Below are 24,074 nucleotides of genomic sequence, written 5' to 3'. Positions count from 1 at the left end.
CTATGTGAACTGCGGCGGCCGGGTCGAGCCTGCAGCCGCCTGGTCTGACCGACGATGGGCGATGAGCCACCCCGTGTGACTCCCCGCCAGATTTGGGCGAACCCGACGACGACATCGACTCAAACATATGCGTCGGGATGTACGCCATTTGTCCTGCCCAGCGATGGTATGTCCTTGCGACTTGTGATCCGACACTTCATCACCCCTTTTGGAGACTTAAAAACTGACATTTGGGCCTTTGTGACCTGTCGCAGGGATTTTGCATGTGAATAATTCATATACCATGACGCTGACCGAAAACGCCGTCTACGAACCCGTTTGCACCGGCGATCCGCAAGATTACGCCCATGTCTCCGCTGTTCTTGATACTCGCGATCCGTTCTATTCCTCCGTTACGCCACAGCTCTACGCCATCGGCTGTGCAACAGTCGTCAGTTATGTCCTTGTCATAATACTCCTAATCACCCCGCGTACATTCTACGTTGGCGGCCCTGGCGGCGGGGCTAACTTCCTTGGTCGCCATGGGATGATCAGTGGCTCATACAGCGGGAATTCCTCGGTTGTTGGAGTTGGCGGCCGTCCCTGGCTGCAGAAAGTGGCTGCTATTCTCGTTGCGATCTCTCTGACGATTGCGACAGTGGATTCGTTCAAGGTTGCAGAGCGCCAGTATGAGTATGGATACTCAGATGCCGAGGCACTTTCCGAAGAAGTGATTGATGGCTTGGAGATTCGGATTGTCCGCGTTATCTCGAGCACCTTTCTGTGGCTGGCGCAGGTCCAAACGTTGATTCGATTGTTTCCGCGACACAAGGAGAAAGTCATGATCAAGTGGGCTGGGTTTGCACTGATTGTGTTGGACACGACATTCAGTATCCTGGAGAATTTCTGGTTCCGGAACACCTCGACACATCCCCGATTATACGACGACGCGATTCCTGCACTGAGCTATCTATTCGAACTGGCCCTCAATCTACTCTACGCTGCCTGGGTGATCTTCTACTCGATTTCGAAACACAGGTTTGCATTTTTCCACCCCAAGATGCGCAATATCGCCCTTGTGGCCCTATTATCCTACTGCGCCATCTTGATACCTGTCGTCTTTTTCGTCTTGGATATCGCGAGACCGGAAATTGCTGGGTGGGGTACATACATTCGTTGGGTGGGATCCGCCGCGGCCAGTGTAGTGGTATGGGAGTGGGTGGAACGCATAGAAGCGCTTGAACGTGACGAAACGAAGGATGGGATCCTCGGCAGAGAGGTATTCGATGGCGACGAAATGCTGGAGGTGACTCCGTCAGAGGAAGTTGACTGGCCGCGCTACTCATCGCACGGGCACGACAAAGGAGGCGGACACGGCGCATCATCAGGATGGGGTGGAGTCATGGGCCTGGGCCATCGGCCACTACGAACTCGAGTCGGCATCCCTCGTGGAAACCGCAATCGCAACGCTGGTGGCTTATTGCCAAACGCAAACAATGCCGCTCCTCGTGCAAGTCACAACCGTCCTACTCCACCACCCGCTGTCATGACTCCGGTTAGCCGGGCTGACACCACTAGTGCGGCGAGCACAGTGTATAATGTTCGATACCACCCAGTCTCCAGCCCTACGCCTCCAGTGGCGATGCCACATATGGCGGAAGAAGATGAAATGGACGAAGCCAAGGAACTTGAAGTCGAAGGCAGACAGAGTACCAGCGGCGCAGAACACAACCCTTCAGCGGATCCCAGAGAACAATCACCTCCGATTGTTCACAACGATCCACGCTGGCGAGCTCTGTTCAATCCCTTCAAGCGAAGACGTGCATCGTTACCAAAAGAAGTTGCTTTCGCACAAGCTGGCGAGGAGGACGTCGCTCAGAATGAGTCCGAATCATCATCATCTGATGATGATGGACATGAGCCAGAAGCACAAGCCCAGCAGCAACAGAGAGGACACAATTTTTTCTCGCGTCATCGGAAAGGTTTCCAAAGCTCTGGACAGCAGAGTGGAGTTGCCCCGCTTCCTGTCACAGTTATCCCAGCTCGTCGGCGTGGTCAGCATACCTGGTCCCCTCAGAACCGACTGCTAGACTCAAGTAGCACCCATCATGAGCCGCGCGCTAGCCAGGCCAGTCAAGTCAGTCACGAGCCCCGAATCACCCGCCCCGACCTGCCGGTGCGGGTCATTCCTTCTCAGCCACAGGCCTCTGCTCCATGGAGCGATGCGGACCTGGAGAATGGAGATGGAGACTACACTTTGCGATACGACCCTGAAGCGGCAGCCTTGATTGACGAGGATGTGGGCCCTGGCTCTCATCGCAATGAGCAGACTGTCATTGCCGATCACGCCAGCTGGACGGAGACAACCGTCTCCGAGGACCGGGACAATGCACGCTCTCCACATGCTGAGTTGCATCAACCCGCCCATCGCCAGGCATCGTCCTGAGGTTGATTTCACTGTTACGGTACAATCGGCCTTTTCTGCAAGGGCGTTGCATGCATGCTGCACGGCGCACTCGGACTGAGCGGTCGAGACTTTGGCCTTTGACCGACATTTCATGGTGTTCTTTGGCGATACTAAATATACGGATTGAGGTGGCGCATTGAATAGTTGATATTTTTCGACATATGATTGTATTTTGGATTTGGATTTAACAGCATGGTGAACTGGCCCATGTTAAAGATACCCTGGGAACATATACATAATACCACTACTATATGATATTGAACTGATTCCTCTTATGTGTCTAATGCTGTAGGCTATTGAGAATATTATCTGATAGTACATTCTGGAGTACATAACTTTGGGCGATGCGTACTGGCATCTCGTGGTTGACAGCTCCACTCTTGAACGCTACGTCTATTCCGTCTATCCCTGCCTACTATGCGGTTTGTCCATGCGCAACGTGTGTCCTAAAGTACCCTTAGGCATGCCTGAGCCACGCGTGTGATGCATCGCAGCCTGGCCGATGGAAGAGGCAACATCAGGTGGACGCTGACTGGTTCAAGTGGAGCAGGCTGCGCTCGGGAACTTTTTGCTCCGGACGCTTCCCCATATTCCTCCAGCGCGATCCTCGAACTTTCCCCTGCTACCTTCCCATGCCGTGAACGGACCAGATGTCGCTTGTCGCATCATGGCGGCCGTCAATCAGAACATGTTTGATGCCAGCATCACCATCGATCGGCCCGGTGGTGCGTCGCTGATGAGGTTGCCGCTGAATCTGATCGCCCAAATCGTGTCTAATGTCAGCTCCGAACACCCCCGTCCCACCGTTGATCCGGACTAAAACTGACAACGAGCAGGTCGAGGATACCGGTGATCTTGCCCGACTGTGCCGAACATGTCGCGTGCTCAACTACATGGCGCTGCCGCAGCTCTACCGCAGCCTGACCCTCACCTCCTACGATAAAATCCGCTATCGCGGTGAACAACCTGAAGGAATCGGAAGCGCGAGTCCCTTCACGATGGGTCTCAATGCAGTGATCACTCGACCATATGCAAAGCTCGTCCAATCAATAACGCTGCGCGGAGATTGGAAGGAGAGCGAGCTGGAGGAGCATGCCCAGGTCGGGCGCGTGCCGGACTCGTCAATGCTGCTGAACATTGCGGTGCGGGCGGCGGTCGATCGCATGACGAATTTAGAAAGCTTCAGCTGGGAGCTCAACACCAAAATGCTCGAGACGGTCTATCAAGGATTAACACAGCTACCCAAACTCACCTCGTTAACGATCCGCTTCCCCTCCACCCGCCACCCACAACCAACCTATGTGCTTCCGGGTATGCCGCATTTGCGATGTCTGAAGATCACCGACATCGATCCGCTCTGCTACCCCGATGATATTGCCACAATGCTTTTTAAAAGCAGGAAATTGCGAGAGCTCAAGCTCCATTGGTCGCCCCGCATGCGAATTGCACAGGAGCCTAGTGTATCCCTCCACGATTACTTCCGCAAATGCATTGCGGCTAAACAGCCCCTCTCGGTCAAAAAACTCTCTTTCCAAAATATGTACGCTTTCCACAGCGAAGAATTCAATATCGCGTTCGATCCTACCACCGTCGAAGACGTTACTTTTCTCAGCGGGACGGACAATACGGGCTTCGTCAATACATTCGTCGAGAACAGTTGGCCGACCGTGGTACCTCATCGGAAATTGAGGATCAAGTCAATTCGAATGGATGCGATTTCAAAGCGAAATTCGGAGTTTTTGGGCAACTTCACGGGCCTCGAGCGACTATACTTTGTGAACGTGACAGCTGATTCTTCCGACTATCTCAATTCTCCTCGACCGGGATATGGTCCCGCCTCATCAGCAATGACACCTCCGGTTACAGAAGCTCAGAATGGAGCGGTGAACTCGCCGGCTGCCGCCTCTCCAGCCAGCCAGTTGAGCATGGCTACAAGCGTTCGGGATAGTTACATGTCTAACATTGCCACAAACCATGGCTCCACCCTTCGTCATTTACTCCTTAGTTCTAAATGGCCTTTGTCGACCGGGATGATTGCACGGCTCGTTCACAGCTGCCCCAACCTAGAGCAACTCGCTCTCGCCACCGAATTTTCGAGCATGGAGTCGCTTGGCATGCTGGTACCATTCCTTCGGAAATTGGTGGCCCTCCGCCTGCTGATTCCTGCGGGATCTCCTTCCCCTAGCAATGCTCCGAATTCTGCAACATCCACCACATCCAGTGGTGTCGCTGGCGAGGGACTGGGGAAATTTACCAGGGCTGCCAAAAGCCTTGCGTTTTCAGAGACACCGTCAATTAAAATGTTAAGAGAAATTGAGCGAGCAGCTGACAGTGCCCGCAGCTTAGCGGACATCGTCGATCTGGATGACGAGCTCCTCATGCAGATGATGAGTTACGACCTGGCGGACAAGAATGTCTTTGGCAATGTCAAGGTTGTTGGAATGGGCTGGAAGTCCTTCGAGCTCCGTGACTTCTACAAAGCGCCGGTGCCGGTATATGATGACTCTGCAGCACAATCGCCTGACCCGGCTTTTGATAATTCGGCGGAGAAAAATGGTGGTGTCAACTCAACACCAAACCCTGCGCACACGAATGGCACCGATACATCCCGACCTTTTGCTACGCCCGGAACCAATGCCCCTCCTTCGACATTAGGCAAGCGTACACGAGATGACGATGAAGATAATGAAAGCAGAAGCCGCCAGGCTTCGCATATTTCCGACACCCGTGATACATCCGAGTGTACTCACCCATTTGCTGCCAAAACGGGTTGTTTTCCACCCGTCATGACAAATGATGGACAGGTCATGAGGCGACGGATGCGGCGAGTGGGATGGGAGGTATTGCAGCACTGGGAGATTTGGGCACTCGATGCGCAAGAGATTTAAATTCTGGCTCCGGCTGTACGTGCCATGTGATTCACATTTCAGCGACAATCAGGAGTTCATGGAATAGTTGGTGTTTGGGGTTATTTGGGGGATTTTGATTTGCAGGGGTAAAGTTTGACTACATAGAGCGATGGGCTAACTAGACTTGGGTGGTTCATGTGATTGGCCTTATACAATGGGGGTCTCAGTAACCCCTTCTTACATATGCGCTTTTTGACCGGCTGGGCCTGGCTACGAAGTACATAACTGATCAAGAACATCTTCTATCCTATACTATACATGACGACCCTTGTCACCCAAACGCCAAAGTACGATGTGATTGAGGTAAACATACATATTGAAGAGGGGAACGCTCGATGGCAGCACGCGCTGAGACGTGCGGGTCGATTGAGCAGAAAAACCACCACAAAACACACGCGTAGCAATCAGGAAATAGCGAGAATCCCAAATGTAGGGGTCAGGTCGGGGAGGTGTAAGAAGGTGTATTTTAGAACTAGCTATCCGGCCACCGTATACTGCCGGCTATGTCACATAACATGGATGGCACCCATGTAGAGGGGAGGGGGTCTCCCCACTACAATATCTAAGAGCAATCAATCAATCTTGTTACCAAGGCATTACAGCCAAGAGCACGCGTAAAGTATATAAATTATGAAAATAACATGTACACTAGTTTTAGCCCTAAAATGGGTCGAGTGGGCCCAAATGGGTTGTGCCCAGGTCTAGCCACGGCCGTCGGCTGGTTCTCCGTTCTCCACTTTGCAATTCCAAGAACTCCGATGCTACGCTGCTTCTGGGATGCGGGGCTGAGCTCCTGGGTTTGATTGCTATTTCTGTGGACATTTCTTCTTTGTCTGTCCCTTCAGTCATATCCAGGTCTCATTCAAGCCAGATATTGGGGAGCAAGTCTTTGTTCGTCGTATTGTTGTCTTCTACTTAAGGTATCAACCACTGCGAAGAAATCACCGCTCAAATCAAACGTGTTTTACTCCCTCCTCCCTCAATGAAAATGACCCCAGATGAATTCAACATCGTCGAGGTTGCAAGAAGAACAATCAACTCGATCCCACCATCAGATACCTACAGCGTGGCCAGCGCCGCCCTCTCAGACGACGGTCGAGTCTTCAAAGGTGTGAATGTTTTCCATTTCACAGGGGGTCCTTGCGCCGAGCTTGTTGTTCTCGGTGTTGCTGCCAGTGCTGGTGCACAGAAGCTCTCTAATATTGTTGCCATCGGGGAAGATGGTCGTGGGGGGTACCGTGCTAGCACCTTGTGGCCGGTGCCGACAGATTCTAAGTGACCTACACCCTGGTATTCGCATTGTCATTCAGAAAGGAGGGGAGCTGATATCTATGTACATCGAGGAGCTATTGCCTTATGCGTACGAGATAAGGGAGTGAGGATGCTCATTGCCAAATATTGTGTTTGATAACCGCTATCATGAAAATTGACAGCGGAGGGCGGTTGTGGTGTAGACATCAGTTTGGTCTAGAAGTCTCTGGAATTGAGATGAAAATCATGCTGACAATCGGTTTGATTCACAACTTGAAGCCATGAACAACTACCAACGTTGAGGGAGATTTAATACTAGCTCGAACCAATCCAATCCCTGTAATCACGCCCCAGAGCAACCAGTGGGAACTGCCGTGAGCCATAATTTAGTACTGATATTGACGGCGCGATTAATCTTGCAATAAAGCACAAAAGAGGCCCTGCGCAAACAAAACTCCTATCAAAGGATACATACAAGAAATTAATCTCGAAGCATTATCCGGGAATTAAGACAAGCAGGGAGTGACAGTCTTATCAAGATGGTGATAATGTGTAGACTCCCTATCGGGAATTAGCTACAGCGCGGTGATGTGACAGAGAGGGTAATTGACATGAATTGCTATGATCTTGTCTGAAGTAAGGGAAAGAAGCCATGAACAAGGTCAATGACATCGTCCCAGCGAGTACAGCGAATTTCAGTCCCCATCATAATCACCAACTTTCCTCATCGAAATCCAGTTCCGATAATAACAGCGTGCCGCTTAATTGGGAACGCAGCACCTGTCATCATCTGTCCAAGGCCAGTCTGACGCGTCGCAGCCAGTGTCCCAAAACACACTGTGCGTTCCTGCTGGGCAGTCACTTTCGCCGCCGGGGTGGCAGCTGCCGCCTTGCGACTGGCAGGAGACCGCATAACCTGGAAGAAGATTAGCTGACAATCTACGGTGGCTATTGGGTATACACACCCTGAACGGTCAGACTGGGAGCAAGTTAGCATCAAGGTTTTGTTGAACATATTGTTGAGGTGGGGGTGTTTACCCGAGGACGGTCAAAACAACGGGAATGAAGGCCTTCATAATGGACTTTGTTTTTGTGGACGTTGGTGAACTGTATAAAAAGTTCTTTGATAAATGTTTCTTCGTTTGTAGAGATTTGTGATTTAAGCTGTTGTAGCTAGGGAGATGAGGAACCCTTAAATAATCTGTTTCGTCAAATATCAAATCATTTCATCCTGACCAGAGTCTCGTATCTCAAAATAGAGTGCTGCGTAATATACGAGGCGCACCTCGTCAATTGATACCATTTTTAGAGAAACATAGAATCCTGGAGACACCTGGCTATTACAGAACACCTTTAAGACAGCGCGGGGCGTGTCGATCATTGCGGCTGAAAGAGATTCTGAATTGCAAGTCCTCCGTCAAATTATGGTCACCACCTCCTTGAATTAATTGCCCAACAGATTCTCATGTAATGAGTCGCTTGCTAACTGCTATCTGGACCGCCTAGCGATTATCAGGATCTAGATCTGCGGATGGATGAAACACACAACCAGAACGGTCGCTGGCGAAAAGCTGAAAGTTTCTCTGCGTTTTTAGCACAACCAGATGGTCAAGTAGCATGCAATGCAGCTAGTCGTATTTCCCCGCAACGAAGTGTCGGAGGGAGCCACTCAGAAGGTTATTCCGTCTGTAGATCCGCAGCACAGCCCGATTCCCCATTAACATGTTGGAACGACTTGGAGTGTAAGATGGTGGGTATATACGAGTTCGTATTAAGGATTTAACGTATCTGTAGGCTGCACCTTCTCCGGTAAATTGGGCATCATTCTCTTTGTGACGCTGTTGGTGAGGCTGGTAAAGGAATTCATACCCTAAATGCACTCATATACAATCTGTATCCAGTTGACCCTGACTGTTAACACTTTGCAAACACTGAGGTACTCGCATAATCTTACTGCCTGAATACGAGAATATATACCTGCTTCGTGATATGAACGTATGCCGACCGTAGACTCATCCTCGTGTAGGCTGCCGATCCCGAAATATTTGTTGAAAGCGGTGGAGCGCCAGTACTGCCATCCTTTGTATTCGTAACTAGTGTAGTGAGGGATGCCATCCAACTTTGGTATTTCCTAAAGAGGAAGTTCTGCCTTTGTGCCTAAAGAATATGGCTTGTCAGAACAAAGCGAGTGGATGTAACTAGTTCATCTCGATAGTACTGGACTTAGATCTTACAAAACCCTGACGAAATGGAGAATTGTTGGCCCCTCCTACTTATTATGCGCTCCACATCGATATCTGCCATCAATCTATCACAGCCATCACCACCGCAGGCTTCCTAGTCCTGTTTGGTGGTTGGTTTCTCTTGCTTCCATCGATACGCCAGGCCTCCTGGCTGCAACCGCGCATTCCTCCCTTTCAATATTGTGGTACCTTTCAAGAAATCCAGATCAAAAGCCACGCATCATTTTCAGCTGAATTCCTATCCAATTATATTGTGTGGCCTAAACTCTCCTATATAAATCGCACGAACCCCCAAAAAACTAGGCTCTTGGATGATTACTTGCCATTTCTTGATCTTTCCTTGAAGTTTCAGTGTACCAACTGGCGTGAGACCATCTCGATCGGATATGGTCCCTCCAATACCAATTATATCACAGCCCTCCAAGTTCTGAATTCTAGTTCCTCTCCAGAAAGAGAATTTTGTGTGGAAAAAGTCTTTGGGAAATAATCTTCGAGTCTTCCCTCAGTCGAGCTCCAAAATTCGGCTCCCTTTATAATGTCGCGTATATTCAAAATGATTTTTGGGTCCTTAGTTTCTGCTTGGAAGTATTTCGCCATTTTTTGGAGGGCAAAACCATTTCAGGGCACTCCTCATCATACTGGTGATCTTCGCATAGGCTTTTGCGCAAACATCCCACACCATGATGGAAAAAGTCTCCCGAGAAATCGTTGGCATGTAGGATCATGTATACCGACTTTTTCTTTCTCGGTTGACCGCTGACACCCTCATCTAGATCAGCACCAATAAGCACTAACTCGGCACCAAGTTCAGTCGCTGCTTTGAACCATATTTCATCTTTGACTATAGATCGCCAAAGCCGATTCGTTGCATTTCCGTCAACGAAGCCCAGTGAGTTTATCATAGCTTTTGCGTGAAAGGGGCTGGGGTTCATCAAATTGGTAATCATGTCCAGGATTTCACGAGGAAATCTCGGCATTTTCAGAACCCTGTAATAGCGAAAGCTAAACTGGATTACGAGCTTTGGGGGAGCCGTTGCGCTTTAATATACTCTGAATTCGTAGGAGAACAGCAGAAACAGGGTTAATACAAAGTATCTTCCACGTTAGCGTGGGTTCAAGTGACTAAGCAGGTACGCATACCTTAGTTTACCTGCCATACTCGTAGTTCGTCATCGAGCATAGACAAGCTAGAGACGGGGCAGCAGGCTTCAGTGCGATCACAAGTACATATGAGGGTCCAGGATTAGTCCGTGCCAGAGGGAATGTATGTGAATGTAGGCCCAATGCATATATATCCCAAAAGTAAATCTGTATGTCTTGCAGTGTCTCGTGTGACCGCAAGGCAGTGAGTGGGTAACCAGGCACGAGATGTTCAATCATGTCGGTACAACAGGCTGACGTGTATATGTTCCGAGATTGACCCTAGCGCTGGCGAGAGATCAGGGGTTATGTATAGTATTGTGGCCTGCCTTGTTGCTTGCACAGCTGCATCATCGTTGGGGGTTGTGAGGGTACCAGCAAGGTGGCCCTCATGTGGTGGCCAGTTGAACCACTTCATCGATTCTGAGCTGCTTTCCGCAGTGTCACCAGTTCTTGTTCCTCGGTGGGCAGCCATGCTAGGCTCGTGTCGTTGGGTGTGGCAACACCATTCCCACATTGATCAACAGTCCTGTTTCTGCGGTCGCTCCATTACCTCTGCATCAACCGTCGAACAAATCCTGCCCAATCCCTAGCGTCTAAAATTCGATCGAGTCCCAACGTTGGACCGTCACCTGCGCCAAACCGGAGTCGCGCTTTTTCCCGGGGGGCGCACTCAAGACGGCGAGCTTGAGACCTCGAACCCGGGACATGGCATATGTTCGGACCTAGACCACGTAAACCATAGTTTCTATTCTAGTCGTTTTTCTGGGCAGAGTTTTCTGGGCAGAGTTTTCTGGGTTTGATCCTCGCCAGGTATTCTTCGGTGATAGGGTGGTGTTGGCAGCTGTCAGAAACCACAACACCAACCTCCTGCCACGATATATATCTCACGCTTCGGATGACTACATCACCGACGGGAAGTAGGAGAGAAACTGCGACTACTCGAACGATGAAAATTAGGCTGCGGCAACATTCTCAATATCCATGGATATCCACATATCCTTCCGCAAATTGCGGATATGGTATGTCACCCAATATTCTCTGGATATTTGAGGATATCCAGTGGATATGAAGTCCGCAGCCGTCGTCAAGTGAGGTTCTATTTCAGCTTCAAAGCGAGCGTCCTAAATTCATCCGTGCGTCAGGGCGATTACGGGAATAGGAGCTCGCAACCGTAACTCGAGATCCTGTCTACCCTCCAGACCACTGTTTACAACAGTTCAACTCGGACCCGTCACACCTTCCCCATCACCGTATACTTCAAAAACAGTCAGCGTTGGGTGAATTTCCAGCCGCTGGGCAGGGATACATCTTTGTGACAGGTCGCAAATTCGGCCTCACGATGGAACACGGTGTAAGTGATGGTAGAAGTGACGCCAGTCTGGGCGCTCCGTTTTGTAATCAACTGGTTTCCTGACGACCCCGTATTTGGCGTTCTTTGTTGAAATGGTTCGCGGCTATTTGCCTGGGGTGTGCCTGACTATTCGGGGACACACGTGACTTTGGTGCTAAAGTACCGTTCCCTCAGAACGATTGGCTCTCGGTGGCGCATCAGTAAGTTGCTGCCCCTCAACTAGGTGCGATGTTGCAGGGTCCGTAACACACTGCCTACTAGGAAAATAGCAAACAATAGAGGAATGAATGGTGACAAATCGGAACAGCGTTTTCATGAAGAAATAAATGGCTTGGAATGAGGAGAGAGAGCTAATGCAGGACCAAGCTCTGCGCCCAATTCGACCCATCGGAGGACACCACCTAAGTGTACGAAAGGTGGTATCATAGGACATAGAAGAAACTACTGCCCTAACTAGCAGCAGGGGTGGATATCGAATATCGATCAGTCGAATATTCTGAAAGTATTGAATTTCGAATTCGAATAATCTGGAAATTCCTGATGATTGATATTGTTGAAATATCACGGTTACTAGGATAATCATGGGGGCTGGGATCACGTGCATGCCTATATATTGTAGTGGGGAGACCCCCTCCCCTACTACATGGGTGCCATCCAGACTATGTGACATAGCCGGCAGTATACAGTGGCCGGATAGCTAGTTCTAGAATACACCTTCTTACACCTCCCCGACCTGACCCCTACATTTGGGCTTCTCGCTGTTTCCTGATTGCTACGCGTGTGTTTTGTGGTGGTTTTTCTGCTGAATCGACCCGCACGTCTCAGCGCGTGCAGCCATCGAGCGTTCCCCTCTTCATATGGTGACCGACGCAGGGGGGATTGATTTTCTGGGTGGCTGAACACGCAGATAAACAACACGACGGGCGCAGAGTGTGGAAATCGCGAGAAACGTCGAAAGGAAAGTTGTGTCCAGGGTGGGCGATCGCGTTAACCCTGAAAACCATTCGAATTCCGGCAATTGCTGGTATTAGTGGTACGTATTATTGGTTTTTGAGCATTTGATGCTCATTGGGGCCTTGTATGAGAAGAGGTACCCCTTGGCATTTGTGATTAATCCCCTACATTGTTCTGGGGGGAGAACATTTTCTAGGTCGATATGATTGGCCAGGAATTCAAGATGGGATTCCGGCAGGATGAGTACCAGCAGCTATTGCGAATGCTGCTTGCAGACCGGCTACACAGGAGAACTGACCTTCAGTCAGTACTGTGTATGAGACCGATTGACTTACACAACCTGGCAGAGAAGATCTGGCCAGGCATCTACAACCTCTGGATTTCGGGTGTGAATACAGTTTTCACCCAAGTTGTCGTTCATTTTTTACTTCAGAATTGTGCTTTTGGGCCGAAAATATCGAGGTTTTCGGATTGTTTGTTTCCCCCTGGTCAGCCTGAAGACCAGGGAGAGTTCTGTTTTCCTACTACCGGCATTTCTCGTGCGAGCAAGCCGGAGCAGTCTATGTTTCCTGATTTTGTTTCAATCTCCTCTGTTGATTCTGTTGATCGGAAGGCTGTCACAATGGGTGACAGCACTAATGTTAATGTTGGCGATGGCCAGAGCTATGTCCAGCCCGTCGTCCAGGCCGATGTTCCCTCACCCTTTGAAGGCTACCGAGAGCCTCCTCGCCCAGAGAGCGAAGCGTCTGCCAGCCAGACACAAAGAAACGATGTGCCAGACGCGAGTGAGCAACAGTCGCGACCACTACCACCCTTCCCGTCCTCTGCCTATCAGGCAATGCCACCGCCAGGAGGGATGTGGATACCAAGTGATATGTTTCAATTGATGATGAACCGCCAGGGCAATGCCCTGATGCCAGATCCTGGTACACCTGGTGCGCCGTTATTCAATAAGAAAGATGCGAGAAAGTTCCTTCGGAACTTTGAGAAGTTATGTGAAAGGCGTGGTATCAGCGACCCTGCTAGGCAGTGTGAGCTGTTTGCCGATTATTGTGAGGACTCTATCCAATCGTGGGTAGAGTATGACCCGCTGTGGAGATCTCGCGATTGGGAAGCGTTTAAGGACATGCTCTGTGATCGATACAGAGATTATGACTCTGAGCGCCAGAGGTTTTCGAGGGCATCATTGATGGAGTTAGTGAATCAACCAAGAGACACCATTGATGAGGTTCGCCAGTTTATGACGGAGTTCAAGACTGTGTCTGATGTGCTAGTGGCCAATGAGGTCATTCAGGAGATCCAGAGATGTGAGTGGTTAATAACCGGGTTGCCTAATTGGCTACGGCATCGAGTTGCAAAAAAGGGCATTATCGACTTCGATCGGCCGTCTAGGCCTATGCGGCTAGACTGGATTGCCGATGAGGTGTCCAGCACGATGGCAGCGCAGGATAAGTATGAGAGGGTGATCAAAACGACTGATCGACCTAGCAGTCAAGAGGTGACGTCGACAAAGCTGACGTCGACGAAGGAAAGGAAGAGTGTCGCCTGGGAAGGTGGTTTTTCGGCCGAAAAACCTGCCATTTCTTCAGGGCGTCAAGAGAATAATTTGGAAGAACAGGTGGAAGAGATGCGCCGTCAATACAACGATATGAAGTTAACGGTCAATATGCTACAGTCAGGCATGGTGAAGAAGGATATGAGAAATGATCCTGCTTACGTCCCTGCTGATGCTTCAAGATTGGCCTATCAAGGACAGCGGTCAAGGCCTGCTGATGGCAGAAGCCCTCCGATTTGTTACTTCTGTGGCATTGTTGGCCATATTTCGAAACCGACGTCTTGTCAGGCAATGTCTGACGCGATTAGCAAGGGTGACATGCACGTTGGTAATGATGGCAAATCATACATTGGCCGTGCTGGTGAAGGTGGCCCGACTATGCAGTTTGTCTCAGGAAGGCCTTCTTTGGAAGGACTGCCCTCCCAGCTGCGAGAATGGCGGCGCAGTGCGCTGAGGGCGCCAGCTCAGCAGTTAATGCCGGTGTCACAGCCGACTGCTGATCCTGCTCCGCTGCCTAGGCAGATTCCACATTATGATGGGCAGTCTGTCTATGATAGGTCAGCCTATGATAGGGGTGACATCCAGGTTCCTGGGAACTACATTGGCGTCAGCCTTGGAATTAGCCCTGAGGAAAATCAGGAGATTGATTGCGATGATGAGATCATTGATGCGGGATATGAGAGTGCTGGCATCAATGCTGTTGAAACGCGTGGTAGTCAACAGCAGGATCCTGTACGGGCAAAGCGCCGTGCAAATGGCATCGCTTCCACCAAGACATGGCAAAGTGGTCAATATATGCAGCCTAATCGACAGGCAAGAGTGGAAAATATTGATAATGATGACGTGATGATGGATCGACCCCCAGACAATCAGACTGAGCCACGCACGCAGCATATACCAGTGCCTGCTACCAGCGGAAGATCAAATGTGACCGTCAGCCAGAGAAAATCAGTGCCCGTTAGCCAGGTGAAGAAGACAGCGCCCTATATGACATCGACGGCAGCATTAGAAGCGTTGGTTAAGAGAAGGGTGTTGGACACTAAGGTGGACCTAACAGTTGAGGAAATGGGCAGGATTATTCCGAGGCTCAAGACTAATCTGTTCCGCGACACTGAGGGCCTTCGTCCTGCTATTCCACAACCTACTTCACAATCTGCGAATGTGACGAATGTGACGCAGTTAACGCCATCAGGTTATGGCGGCGACGATCATTTGCAGGTGGCTGTCGGCAATGTTCACCCAAGTACGTACCGTGACGATCGCCGATCGACAGTGGCGGAAGATCGGGTAGAAACACATCGTGATGTGTATTCACTTGGCCTTCTATACTCTGAAGTGATCGTGGCAGGTTATATGCTGCGTGGCATGATTGATTCTGGCAGTGGCGTCGATGTGATGGGCAGAAAGCAAGCAGAGACACTAGGGTTGCCGATCAAACAAGATCCGAAGATTCATGTGGTGCCCGTAAATGGTGTACATGTCAAGTGCCTTGGCTGTATTCAAAACATGCCTGTTTCCATTGGCGACATCACCACTCACGTAAATGTGTTTGTGATCTCGGAATGTCCTGGAGGGTTGATTCTTGGAAGACCATTCATGGAAGCGACGATGATGGCGCTGGCGCAGCAGCCTGACGGGAAGGTTGAGTGCACGGTGTATAATGATGCAAGGACGAGGAAGATTGTTTTTCCTGTCTATTCCCCTGAAGAAAAGAAGATCATTAGGGCCTCGAGGCTGTGGCCTAATGAGATGATTGGTGAGAATGCCCCGTTTGTTGAGGGTCCTTTAAACTCCTGAGCAGGTGTATGAATTCTGGTACGACACCTGCTATTACTAATGTCCAGAGAATTGTAAATTTCGACGATTTGACTAGTTCTGCCGATTCTGTTGATGGTTTTGATTGTTTTGTTGATTGTTTTGATTGTTTTGTTGATTGTTTTGATTGTTCTGTTGATTGTTTTGATTGTTCTGTTGATTGTTTTGACTGTTCTGACCTCGGTGTGTTGACTGATATTCATGGCGCAAAGGCAGGCATGGGGGTGCCGACACCGCTGTCTGGCCATGTGCCTATGAACCTGATAGATGTGTCAGCAGGAAGTGTGAGTGATTTGGATGATCACTACCTTCCGCCTGAATGGAAGGTTGTGGATGTTGACGGTCTTAGAAATGTTGGGTTTGGCGATATGCGGGGTGTGCATTATCGTTCAACCACGAAGGATGTTGACTCTTTGCCACCGTGTCGTGATCATGGTGATGGGTTTATTCGGCCAAAATCATGGCGTTCTCTTGGTGTTCCGTTGAACACGCTGTATAAGAGAAAGGCAGATAAGGTTTTGCCGATGAATGTGCCATTGAAGGATGGGTCAGTGCCTGAGGGTAGGCCTGATTGGCAGAGGATCTGCTTGGAAAAGTACCACACGCGCTTTCGAGCCCCTGATGTCAGGACTAGGTTTGATAAGTACCTGAAACCTCGAATAGCGGAGTTCGCGCGTGGTGCGAGATTGACGCCAGAGAGAGAAGGTGCTATGATTGTGGGGAAGGATTTGATGCCAGAGGAGAAGGAAATGCTTCGAGAGCTGTTGTTCAAGCGCGAGGGTGCGCTTGCCTGGTCTTGGGAGCATATGGGAAGAGTGCGAGAAGAGGTCTATGGGCCTCAGGTGATTAGGACAGTGGAGCACGAAGCGTGGCAAGAGCCAGGATTCATGGTTCCACGGGCGCTACATAAGACGGTGATCGAGATGCTGGAAGATCGATTGAAGAAGGGCACCTTGGAGCCTTGCCATGGCGCATATCGAAATCCATGGTTCTTGGTGAAAAAGAAGGCTGCGAAGAAGTTCAGATTGGTGATTGCGGCGATGAAATTGAATAGTGTCACTATTCGTGATGCGAATATGCCACCTAACATTGATGAATTCGCAGAAGATTTCGCAGGGATGCAGCTTTGCTCAGTTGTTGATCTATTTTCAGGATATGATCAGATCACATTGGATGAGCGTTGCCGGGATCTGACAGCAATCATGACGCCACTCGGTCTTCTCCGTGCGACCACTATCCTGCAAGGTGCCGCAAATTCGGTTCCCCAGTGCCAGAGAGTGGTTCAATTCGTGCTTTCAGAGATTTATGGTTCAGTGGTTGAGGCCTATCTTGATGATTTCGGTATCAAGGGGCCAAAGACAGACTATAATGGCGAGATGGCGCTACCAGGCGTTCGGCGCTATGTGCTCGAGCACCTCCAGAATCTGGATCATACTCTGTATCTGCTGGAGTTGGCCGGGATGGTTATTTCGGCCGAAAAATCGCAGTTTGTGATGCAAGGTGTTGCTGTCGTTGGTTGGATATGTGACGCCAGTGGGCGTCGCCCTGATGAAATTAAGGTGGCTAAGTTGGTTGATTGGCCAACGCCAACATGCGTCTCAGAGGTGAGGTCATTCGTTGGTCTCGCTGTTTACTTTCGCGTTGTGATCGCTGGTTTCGCTATGATCATAGCCCCGCTTTATAAACTGATGAAGTCGGGTGCCCATTTCCAATGGGGCAAGGAGCAGCAGCAGTCATTTGATGAGACGAAGCGGATATTGTCGACATTTCCGGTTGTCCTGCCAATTGATTATGAATACGACCCACTAGTCATAGTGGTGGCAGTTGATTCATCAGCCAGTGGATGGGGAAGTGTGATGATGCAAGTGCGGAGTGCTGTTAGGAAGCCAGCACGTTATGAATCAGGCATGTGGTCTGAAACTGAAAGATTTTATGACGCGGGGAAGCGAGAGTGCCGAGGTGTTCTGAAGGCGTTGAAGAAGTTCAGACACTGGCTGTATGGTGTCCATTTCACTCTCGAGATTGATGCGAAGACGTTGGTGGCGCAGTTGAACAGATCAGCAACGGACCTGCCTGGCGCATTGGTGACTAGCTGGATTGCTTGGATTCGCCTGTTTGATTTCGATGTCCATCATGTTCCTGGCCGGAAACACGGCGCTGCTGATGCTCTTTCAAGACGGCCATATTCTGCTGAGGAGATTGCCGAACAAAAGAACGAAGAGGATGTTGATGAATTTATTTTGGCCGAAATAAGCACCCTCAGGGTGATGATGAATCCAGTGGAGACGTCTATCGGTGGACAATTAATGGACAGTGTTGAGGATGATGTGGGGAACGTTGATGTTCATGTTGGTGAGAAAATGAGGATGAGAATGTTGGATGATTCATATTCAGATGAATCAGAAAAGATTGCGCAGTGGTGCGTTTCGATCAGGAGGCCTAGTGGCATGTCCCCTCGCCAATACAACCACTTCAAGAAGCACGCCAGCAATTTCGTGGTTCAGGGAGAGCACCTTTTCTATAGGGGGAAGGGCCTGAATATGCCACTGCGTCGTGTTCTAGATGGTGAAGATGATCGAAAGCGTGTCGTATCTGAAGCACATGATGGAATGGGGCATAAAGGTCGTGAGGCGACATATGCACTGTTGAAGATTCGATACTGGTGGGAGGGGATGTACACCCAGGTCGCTGAATACGTCCGAGGATGCCCAAATTGCCAGTTTCGGAACCCCATTCGCGTGGAAGAACCGCTACTTCCAAATCGAGTGCAGAATGTGTGGGACCAGGTGTTCATTGACACTGCAGCATTGCCTGACGAAGATGGTTACAGATGCATGGTTCAGGCAAGAGAGGCGTTAAGTGGATGGGTGGAGGCGAAGCCGCTGAAAGGGAAAGCGACCGGCAAGGCAGTTTGTGATTTCATATGGCAGGACATCATTTGCCGCTATGGATGGCCACTTCGTATCGTGATGGATAAGGGCCCTGAGTTTCGTTCGGAAGTGCAGCTTTTTCTGCAGGCTAAGGGCATCAAGAGAGTGGCAATTGCACCCTATAATGCCGGTTCGAATGGTGCCATTGAGCGCAGCATGCGAACATTTAAGGATGCCATCTCGAAGATGACACATGGCTATTCAGCAGAAAATGCTGCTGGAACCACAACAGCTTCCCAGCGTTCACGATCAGTTCGCATTCCCCCACCTTCCTGGCGAGCATGTTTCTATGCTGCGCTATTAGCTGATCGTATGACAGTGTGTGCCACTACTGGTATGACGCCATTTCGATTTCTATTTGGAAGGGATGCCATTCTGCCACTTGAGGCAGAAGTGCCTACATGGTCTACATTACCATGGGAGACGATCACAACACGGGAAGATTTGATTAGTCTCCGAGGACGCCAGATCTTACAGCGAGATGCCGATGTGGAAGAGGCCATTCACCGATATGAGAGGATGCGAGAGAACAATAAGGCCTATTTTGATAGCCAGAAAAGTGTCCGATCTTCACCTTTGGAGGTCGGAAACCTGGTGCTCTTACACGACACGCAAATGAAGGAGAATATGACAGCCGTGCAGAAGCTGCGTTATCGGTGGCATGGGCCTTACCGCATACGTGAAGTGCTAGGCAATGGCGCCTATGCATTAGAAGAATTAGATGGAACGCCAATGTTCCATGGATTCTCGGCTGGAGATGGAATGCGACATCGTGCCGTTAATGGCGATCGTTTGAAAAGATTCTGGCTACATCGTGATGCTGGCGTTCGAGAACAGTCATTTCCGCCAGTGGCAGTTGAGATGGACAATAGAGGTCTAGATCTCAGCCGACAGCGGCATGCCGATGCTAGCGTTGAAGATGACGTCTCTGGGGACGATGTGAATGATGGAGATTAGCCACACTCGTGGGTGTGCTGGTTGAGGTTGCTAGTGTTGCTAGTGTTCTTTCTTTTCCATTGTCTTGTCTATTTCTGTTGATTTGATGTTTGATGCGATGTTGTTTGGTTTTTTTCTTTGATGTTTGATTTTGCATTTTCTTTGATTTTCAATCTTGGCCGTCCTCGGCCAAGTTCTTGGGTGTGCTGGGGTGTGTCTCTCAGCCACCCTCTGAGGCCTTTGATTCTTTCGTGATTTGCTATTTTGATCGGTTTTCTTTTATGTCTTTCGTTTTCGTTGATGCTTTCTTTTCTTTGATTTTCTTCATGTTTTCAGCACTGCCGTGGCAAGTGTTGACTGCCGTGGCAGCTTCTTTGGTGGTTCAACACCTCAAATTATTTCGGCCGAAAATTCTGATGTTAGTCTTTGACGACGACGGCTAGAGAAGCTGATTTCGATGTCGACATTAATCACAAGGATGTCGATGTGGTCATATTGACTCAGAGACGTGGATCTATCTTGATGTGCTATTTGATGGTTGGTGATGCTTGATTTTTGATGTTTAATTCCTCGACCGATCTCTGATTCGACCATTCCCCTACTGTCATCTTTTGATACTCGCAGTCATTTGCCTTGCCGCCTTGCCATTCTCGATTGCGTTTTTGATTGACAGTTGTACCCGTTGGGAGGGCCGCCCTAGATTCAGAATTGGTCGTCATTTCGGTTTGTGTTTTGGTTTTGGTGTTGATTTTGATTTTTTTATGTCGTCTGGCTGGGGACAGCCAGAGACTTGGGTGTGCTGGTATGTAGTGGGGAGACCCCCTCCCCTACTACATGGGTGCCATCCAGACTATGTGACATAGCCGGCAGTATACAGTGGCCGGATAGCTAGTTCTAGAATACACCTTCTTACACCTCCCCGACCTGACCCCTACATTTGGGCTTCTCGCTGTTTCCTGATTGCTACGCGTGTGTTTTGTGGTGGTTTTTCTGCTGAATCGACCCGCACGTCTCAGCGCGTGCAGCCATCGAGCGTTCCCCTCTTCAATATCTGTTCACCAGTCTACCTGTATCTTACACCATTAACTCCCCTAAACAACATGAACACTGAAGCATCACTTATAAATCAACAGATATATTTTCGAAATACAAATCCATTTATTCGAAAAGTTATTGGAAAAATTCGAAAACCTAGCTCGTGCTTGTGGAGAAGTGTAGTTGTTTTAGATATAAGTGGACTGACAGCCTCATATATGCACATGCTCCCAGCCCCTACCATATTATTTCAGCCAATGGAATATTCAACGGTGCTTATCGCCAAACCCTCCGATTCATATATATCCCACAGTAGCATCAGCCGTCTCATTATTACCCCGTGCAGAGTGACTTGGAATGCAAGAGGAGTCATTATTCATTGCAGGTGGAGAGCAAACACTGCTATCAACCATTGTGTGAAGATTTACAGGCTTGAGTCTCAATTCACGAGATCCATATGTATGTAAAGTAGACCTCGCCAAAATCGCGGGTTGGGTTTCTACCCTTGACCTAAAACCCGCCAAGAGATTTGAATACAGGTAATATATACCATATTACACATATTTATATGCGTTACAGGTAGTATTACAACTGGTATTCCGTAATATACGGGCTGATGGGTTCTTGGCGGGTTCGCGGGTACCCGTAGGGTACCCAAAAAAGCAATATGGCGAGTTCTAATGTAAAGGGAGGATGTGGTAAACAAAACGTATGCGACAAGACCACGCTAAATCACGAATTTGTTGGGGCGTCAGCCAATCACTTTACCTAGCCAGTTTCTTGGCAGGCTTTCGAATAACTTTTCTAATATATTCGAATTTTGAATGCGAATTATGACGTCGCAACGTGTTTTTGAATTTGAATAAGGAAAATCCTCATTCGAATCCACCCCTAATGAGCATGTGAATAGTTTCATTTGTATATAGGCGTTGGTTGTTGAATAATATTAGTTTATATGCATGGGTACTTGGGTGGGTGACCTGCTCGTATCTGCGACCCACTCGCTAATGGGTTACATTAGTTATTTAGTTATCGAAACGCTCTACGAGACTACGGCTCCTTCCAAGACAGCTTTTGCGCCGCTTAGGCCTCCTCAGCCAACTTTCTCCCCGGACCGGACTGTACGAGTTGATGTGATTTCGGACCCCTATCCTAGAACGGCATTAAATTGTGGCTGACTCGTTTGACAATCCCGGAACAGTTCAGCACCACCAAAAATGTCTTGAAACGGTGCCCTTCCCGCTTACGATCTCGTCCAATCGTGACATGGATTTCTAAGTGCCAAGTATGTAGATCATACTTAGACCTCGTATCCAGATCAAGGAACATTATGAAAGGAACCCTGCGCTCGTACGAGAGTGCGTCAAATTTAAGAGGCCCCGCCCCAAACGGGAATGAGAAAAAAAGGCAACCCGAAAGGCCACTTCCTCCTCTTTTCACAGACTGAAGCCACCGAAGCCTCTTCAAGATGGGTCTAGGCAGTGTGCTGTTTTCTCTTTTCTTCTTGTGTTCGAGAATGGTCGTTGCCGATACGTGCGATTACTACAATCTAGGCAATTGCATAAACGTCCAATCCGAAGGCTCACAGTCATTTGAATTCAAACCGCTTTTCCCCGAAAATCCCACTCTCGTTTACGCCATTGATGAATTGACCTCAACCGAGATTCAGATAGAAACCGACAAGGACCCATTGTGGCAGCCTGATGAAGCCCAGCGAATCTCCTTCTGGTTAGAGTATCCCGTCATTAATACCACCAATGAGGCCTTCACTTTGTCACAGATCGGGATGCTGTTTACAAACGTGACAGGAGAATTAGGAGGAGGTAACAATGGCTGCGATGGTATTCTGGGCCAACAATGTGCCGAGAATCTCAAGGATGTATTGAAGTGGATGCTCTTAGAGGAAGTGGACGGATCCTCTGAAGACGAAAAGGTCCTGCACAATGTCCTTAGTGAGCTTGAATCCAGGCCTTTGTATAATCTATCGTGTCCACACGATATATTTGACGATTCTGCGCTTACACTGGAAAAGGGTAAGTCTACATGGACCTCTCGTGTTGGAAAGGTGGAGAGAGTTTTTATTTACTGAGATTTCCCAGCGCTGGCTGTCGAAGCTGTCTACGACGATACGGGCTATACTTTCGAGCCGGAGTTTCTACCATCTGGAAACTCTTCCTTCACTTACACGACCCCGGTTGATAGAGAGAGGTCTTACGAGGAGCAAGTCCGCAAAATCGGCGTTGGTATTGTTGTCCGTTTCCCAATCACTCTTGAGCCTGAATATGATCCGACTTCCGAGCAATACGAGGGAGGGAGAAACACAACTCTCGATGGAATTCAGCTCGAACTTGTATGTGTGAGGGCTGAAGATAATAACTCGGGGGACGGGGCGGGGGGCGATACAGCTGGTGAAGAGGAGAACAATGAAAACTTAGCTACCCTGACTCGAACGTCACTTGCTGGGGTTTTGGTGGCCTTTATGGCCGCATTGTTGACAGTGTACTACTAGCCACATCGTCACTTGCTGCTGATGAGGAGGGAGGTATACCTTTCAGAAAGTTCGTCTCATACTCTATTCGATCATAAGACATGCGAAGGAACTGCGGTCCAAGCTGCAGGGAGCCTTATTGACCGCATCCATTTCACGGTCAAAAATCACACTTGGGTGCAAAAATGGCAGAGTTTGCTTATAGATTCTATTATCAAGCAGTACTGTCTTAAATTATATTTTAGTCCTCGTATCTTTTCGGATCTCCTTTCAGAAGAAGGGTTTGAGAGGATTGAGAACTCTATAGTTATCTGCGCTGCTAAGGGAACTGTTGAAGCTTTTGATCAGCTGATAAGCCGAATAGACCAGGCGGTGGGTGCTCTCTTTCTGGTCTTTATTAGCTCGTATCTTACAGCGACTTGGTGGAAGATAGCTCTCAGATTACATGGCGCTTTACCTACGAGAGGGAGAGAATGGAATAAAAATAAAATCTTGGAATCTATACGCCATTGCCACAACGGACTCTCCCAACCGCTGAGATCTGAGGCCCCCTCGAAATCCACTACCGGAAAGGTACCCGACCTCACTGGAAAATACTGTCTGACGCGATCAGAACCCTGGCCAGAGTGTGAAAGGCAGCAGCAAGAGATCTACAGATCTGTCTACAGCTACCTTCAGCCTGGCATCTGGGGCCACGCCGATGACGACATTGTGTTGTCCCATTTTGCCCAATGTGTAGTCATTTGTATCATATGGTGATACAAAATTCGGCCCTTCGTGCTCTTCATCAAGAAGCTCTTGCGCTGCAACATATTCCGTGGCTATGGCACAAATCCAGCCCACCACGTATCGCAGGGTCTGACATGCGTGCTATTCGAGAGAAGACGGCCGAGGGGCACTATTGTATTGCCTGACCTCAAGCCAATTCAGCATCGTAGTCTGCTCTGCTGAGATGAGAAGCTTAAACCTGGCAAAGCGGGAAAAAGAAAATCACCCTGAGACCAGCTGGAGGTCATTC

At 49.2% G+C, this 24,074-nt stretch overlaps 7 protein-coding genes across 7 annotated transcripts; 6 read left to right on the top strand and 1 right to left on the bottom strand.

Annotated features, from left to right (window-relative positions):
* Window positions 1-54: 54 nt before the first annotated feature.
* Window positions 55-2,425, top strand: N7532_005664 (PalH/RIM21 family protein; the record flags this gene model as incomplete). Its single annotated transcript, XM_056618158.1, has 2 exons — window positions 55-166; window positions 255-2,425. 2 exons carry the CDS (start codon window positions 55-57, stop codon window positions 2,423-2,425), a joined length of 2,283 nt encoding a protein of 760 aa, XP_056474317.1.
* Window positions 2,426-2,863: 438 nt separating this feature from the next.
* Window positions 2,864-5,334, top strand: N7532_005663 (uncharacterized protein; the record flags this gene model as incomplete). The annotated part of the gene is made up of 3 exons (XM_056618157.1): window positions 2,864-2,885; window positions 2,989-3,224; window positions 3,283-5,334. The coding sequence occupies 3 exons, from the start codon at window positions 2,864-2,866 to the stop codon at window positions 5,332-5,334; spliced, it is 2,310 nt and encodes a 769-aa protein (XP_056474316.1).
* A 1,009-nt stretch (window positions 5,335-6,343) lies between these two features.
* Window positions 6,344-6,634, top strand: N7532_005662 (uncharacterized protein; the record flags this gene model as incomplete). The annotated part of the gene is made up of 1 exon (XM_056618156.1): window positions 6,344-6,634. One exon carries the CDS (start codon window positions 6,344-6,346, stop codon window positions 6,632-6,634), a length of 291 nt encoding a protein of 96 aa, XP_056474315.1.
* Window positions 6,635-7,330: 696 nt separating this feature from the next.
* Window positions 7,331-7,682, bottom strand: N7532_005661 (uncharacterized protein; the record flags this gene model as incomplete). The annotated part of the gene is made up of 3 exons (XM_056618155.1): window positions 7,331-7,522; window positions 7,570-7,585; window positions 7,645-7,682. 3 exons carry the CDS (start codon window positions 7,680-7,682, stop codon window positions 7,331-7,333), a joined length of 246 nt encoding a protein of 81 aa, XP_056474314.1.
* A 4,817-nt stretch (window positions 7,683-12,499) lies between these two features.
* N7532_005660 (retropepsin-like aspartic protease) lies at window positions 12,500-15,649 on the top strand (the record flags this gene model as incomplete). The annotated part of the gene is made up of 1 exon (XM_056618154.1): window positions 12,500-15,649. One exon carries the CDS (start codon window positions 12,500-12,502, stop codon window positions 15,647-15,649), a length of 3,150 nt encoding a protein of 1,049 aa, XP_056474313.1.
* A 236-nt stretch (window positions 15,650-15,885) lies between these two features.
* N7532_005659 (uncharacterized protein) lies at window positions 15,886-19,554 on the top strand (the record flags this gene model as incomplete). Its single annotated transcript, XM_056618153.1, has 1 exon — window positions 15,886-19,554. One exon carries the CDS (start codon window positions 15,886-15,888, stop codon window positions 19,552-19,554), a length of 3,669 nt encoding a protein of 1,222 aa, XP_056474312.1.
* A 2,482-nt stretch (window positions 19,555-22,036) lies between these two features.
* Window positions 22,037-23,077, top strand: N7532_005658 (uncharacterized protein; the record flags this gene model as incomplete). The annotated part of the gene is made up of 2 exons (XM_056618152.1): window positions 22,037-22,601; window positions 22,668-23,077. The coding sequence occupies 2 exons, from the start codon at window positions 22,037-22,039 to the stop codon at window positions 23,075-23,077; spliced, it is 975 nt and encodes a 324-aa protein (XP_056474311.1).
* Between the last annotated feature and the right edge of the window lie 997 nt (window positions 23,078-24,074).

This window comes from Penicillium argentinense (genome assembly GCF_028826775.1).
Source record: "Penicillium argentinense strain IBT 30761 chromosome Unknown utg000005l_segment0_segment0, whole genome shotgun sequence".
Classification (NCBI taxonomy): domain Eukaryota; kingdom Fungi; phylum Ascomycota; class Eurotiomycetes; order Eurotiales; family Aspergillaceae; genus Penicillium; species Penicillium argentinense.
The sequence above is the reverse complement of the archived record's forward strand: the minus strand, read 5'-3'. Positions and strand labels throughout refer to the sequence as shown.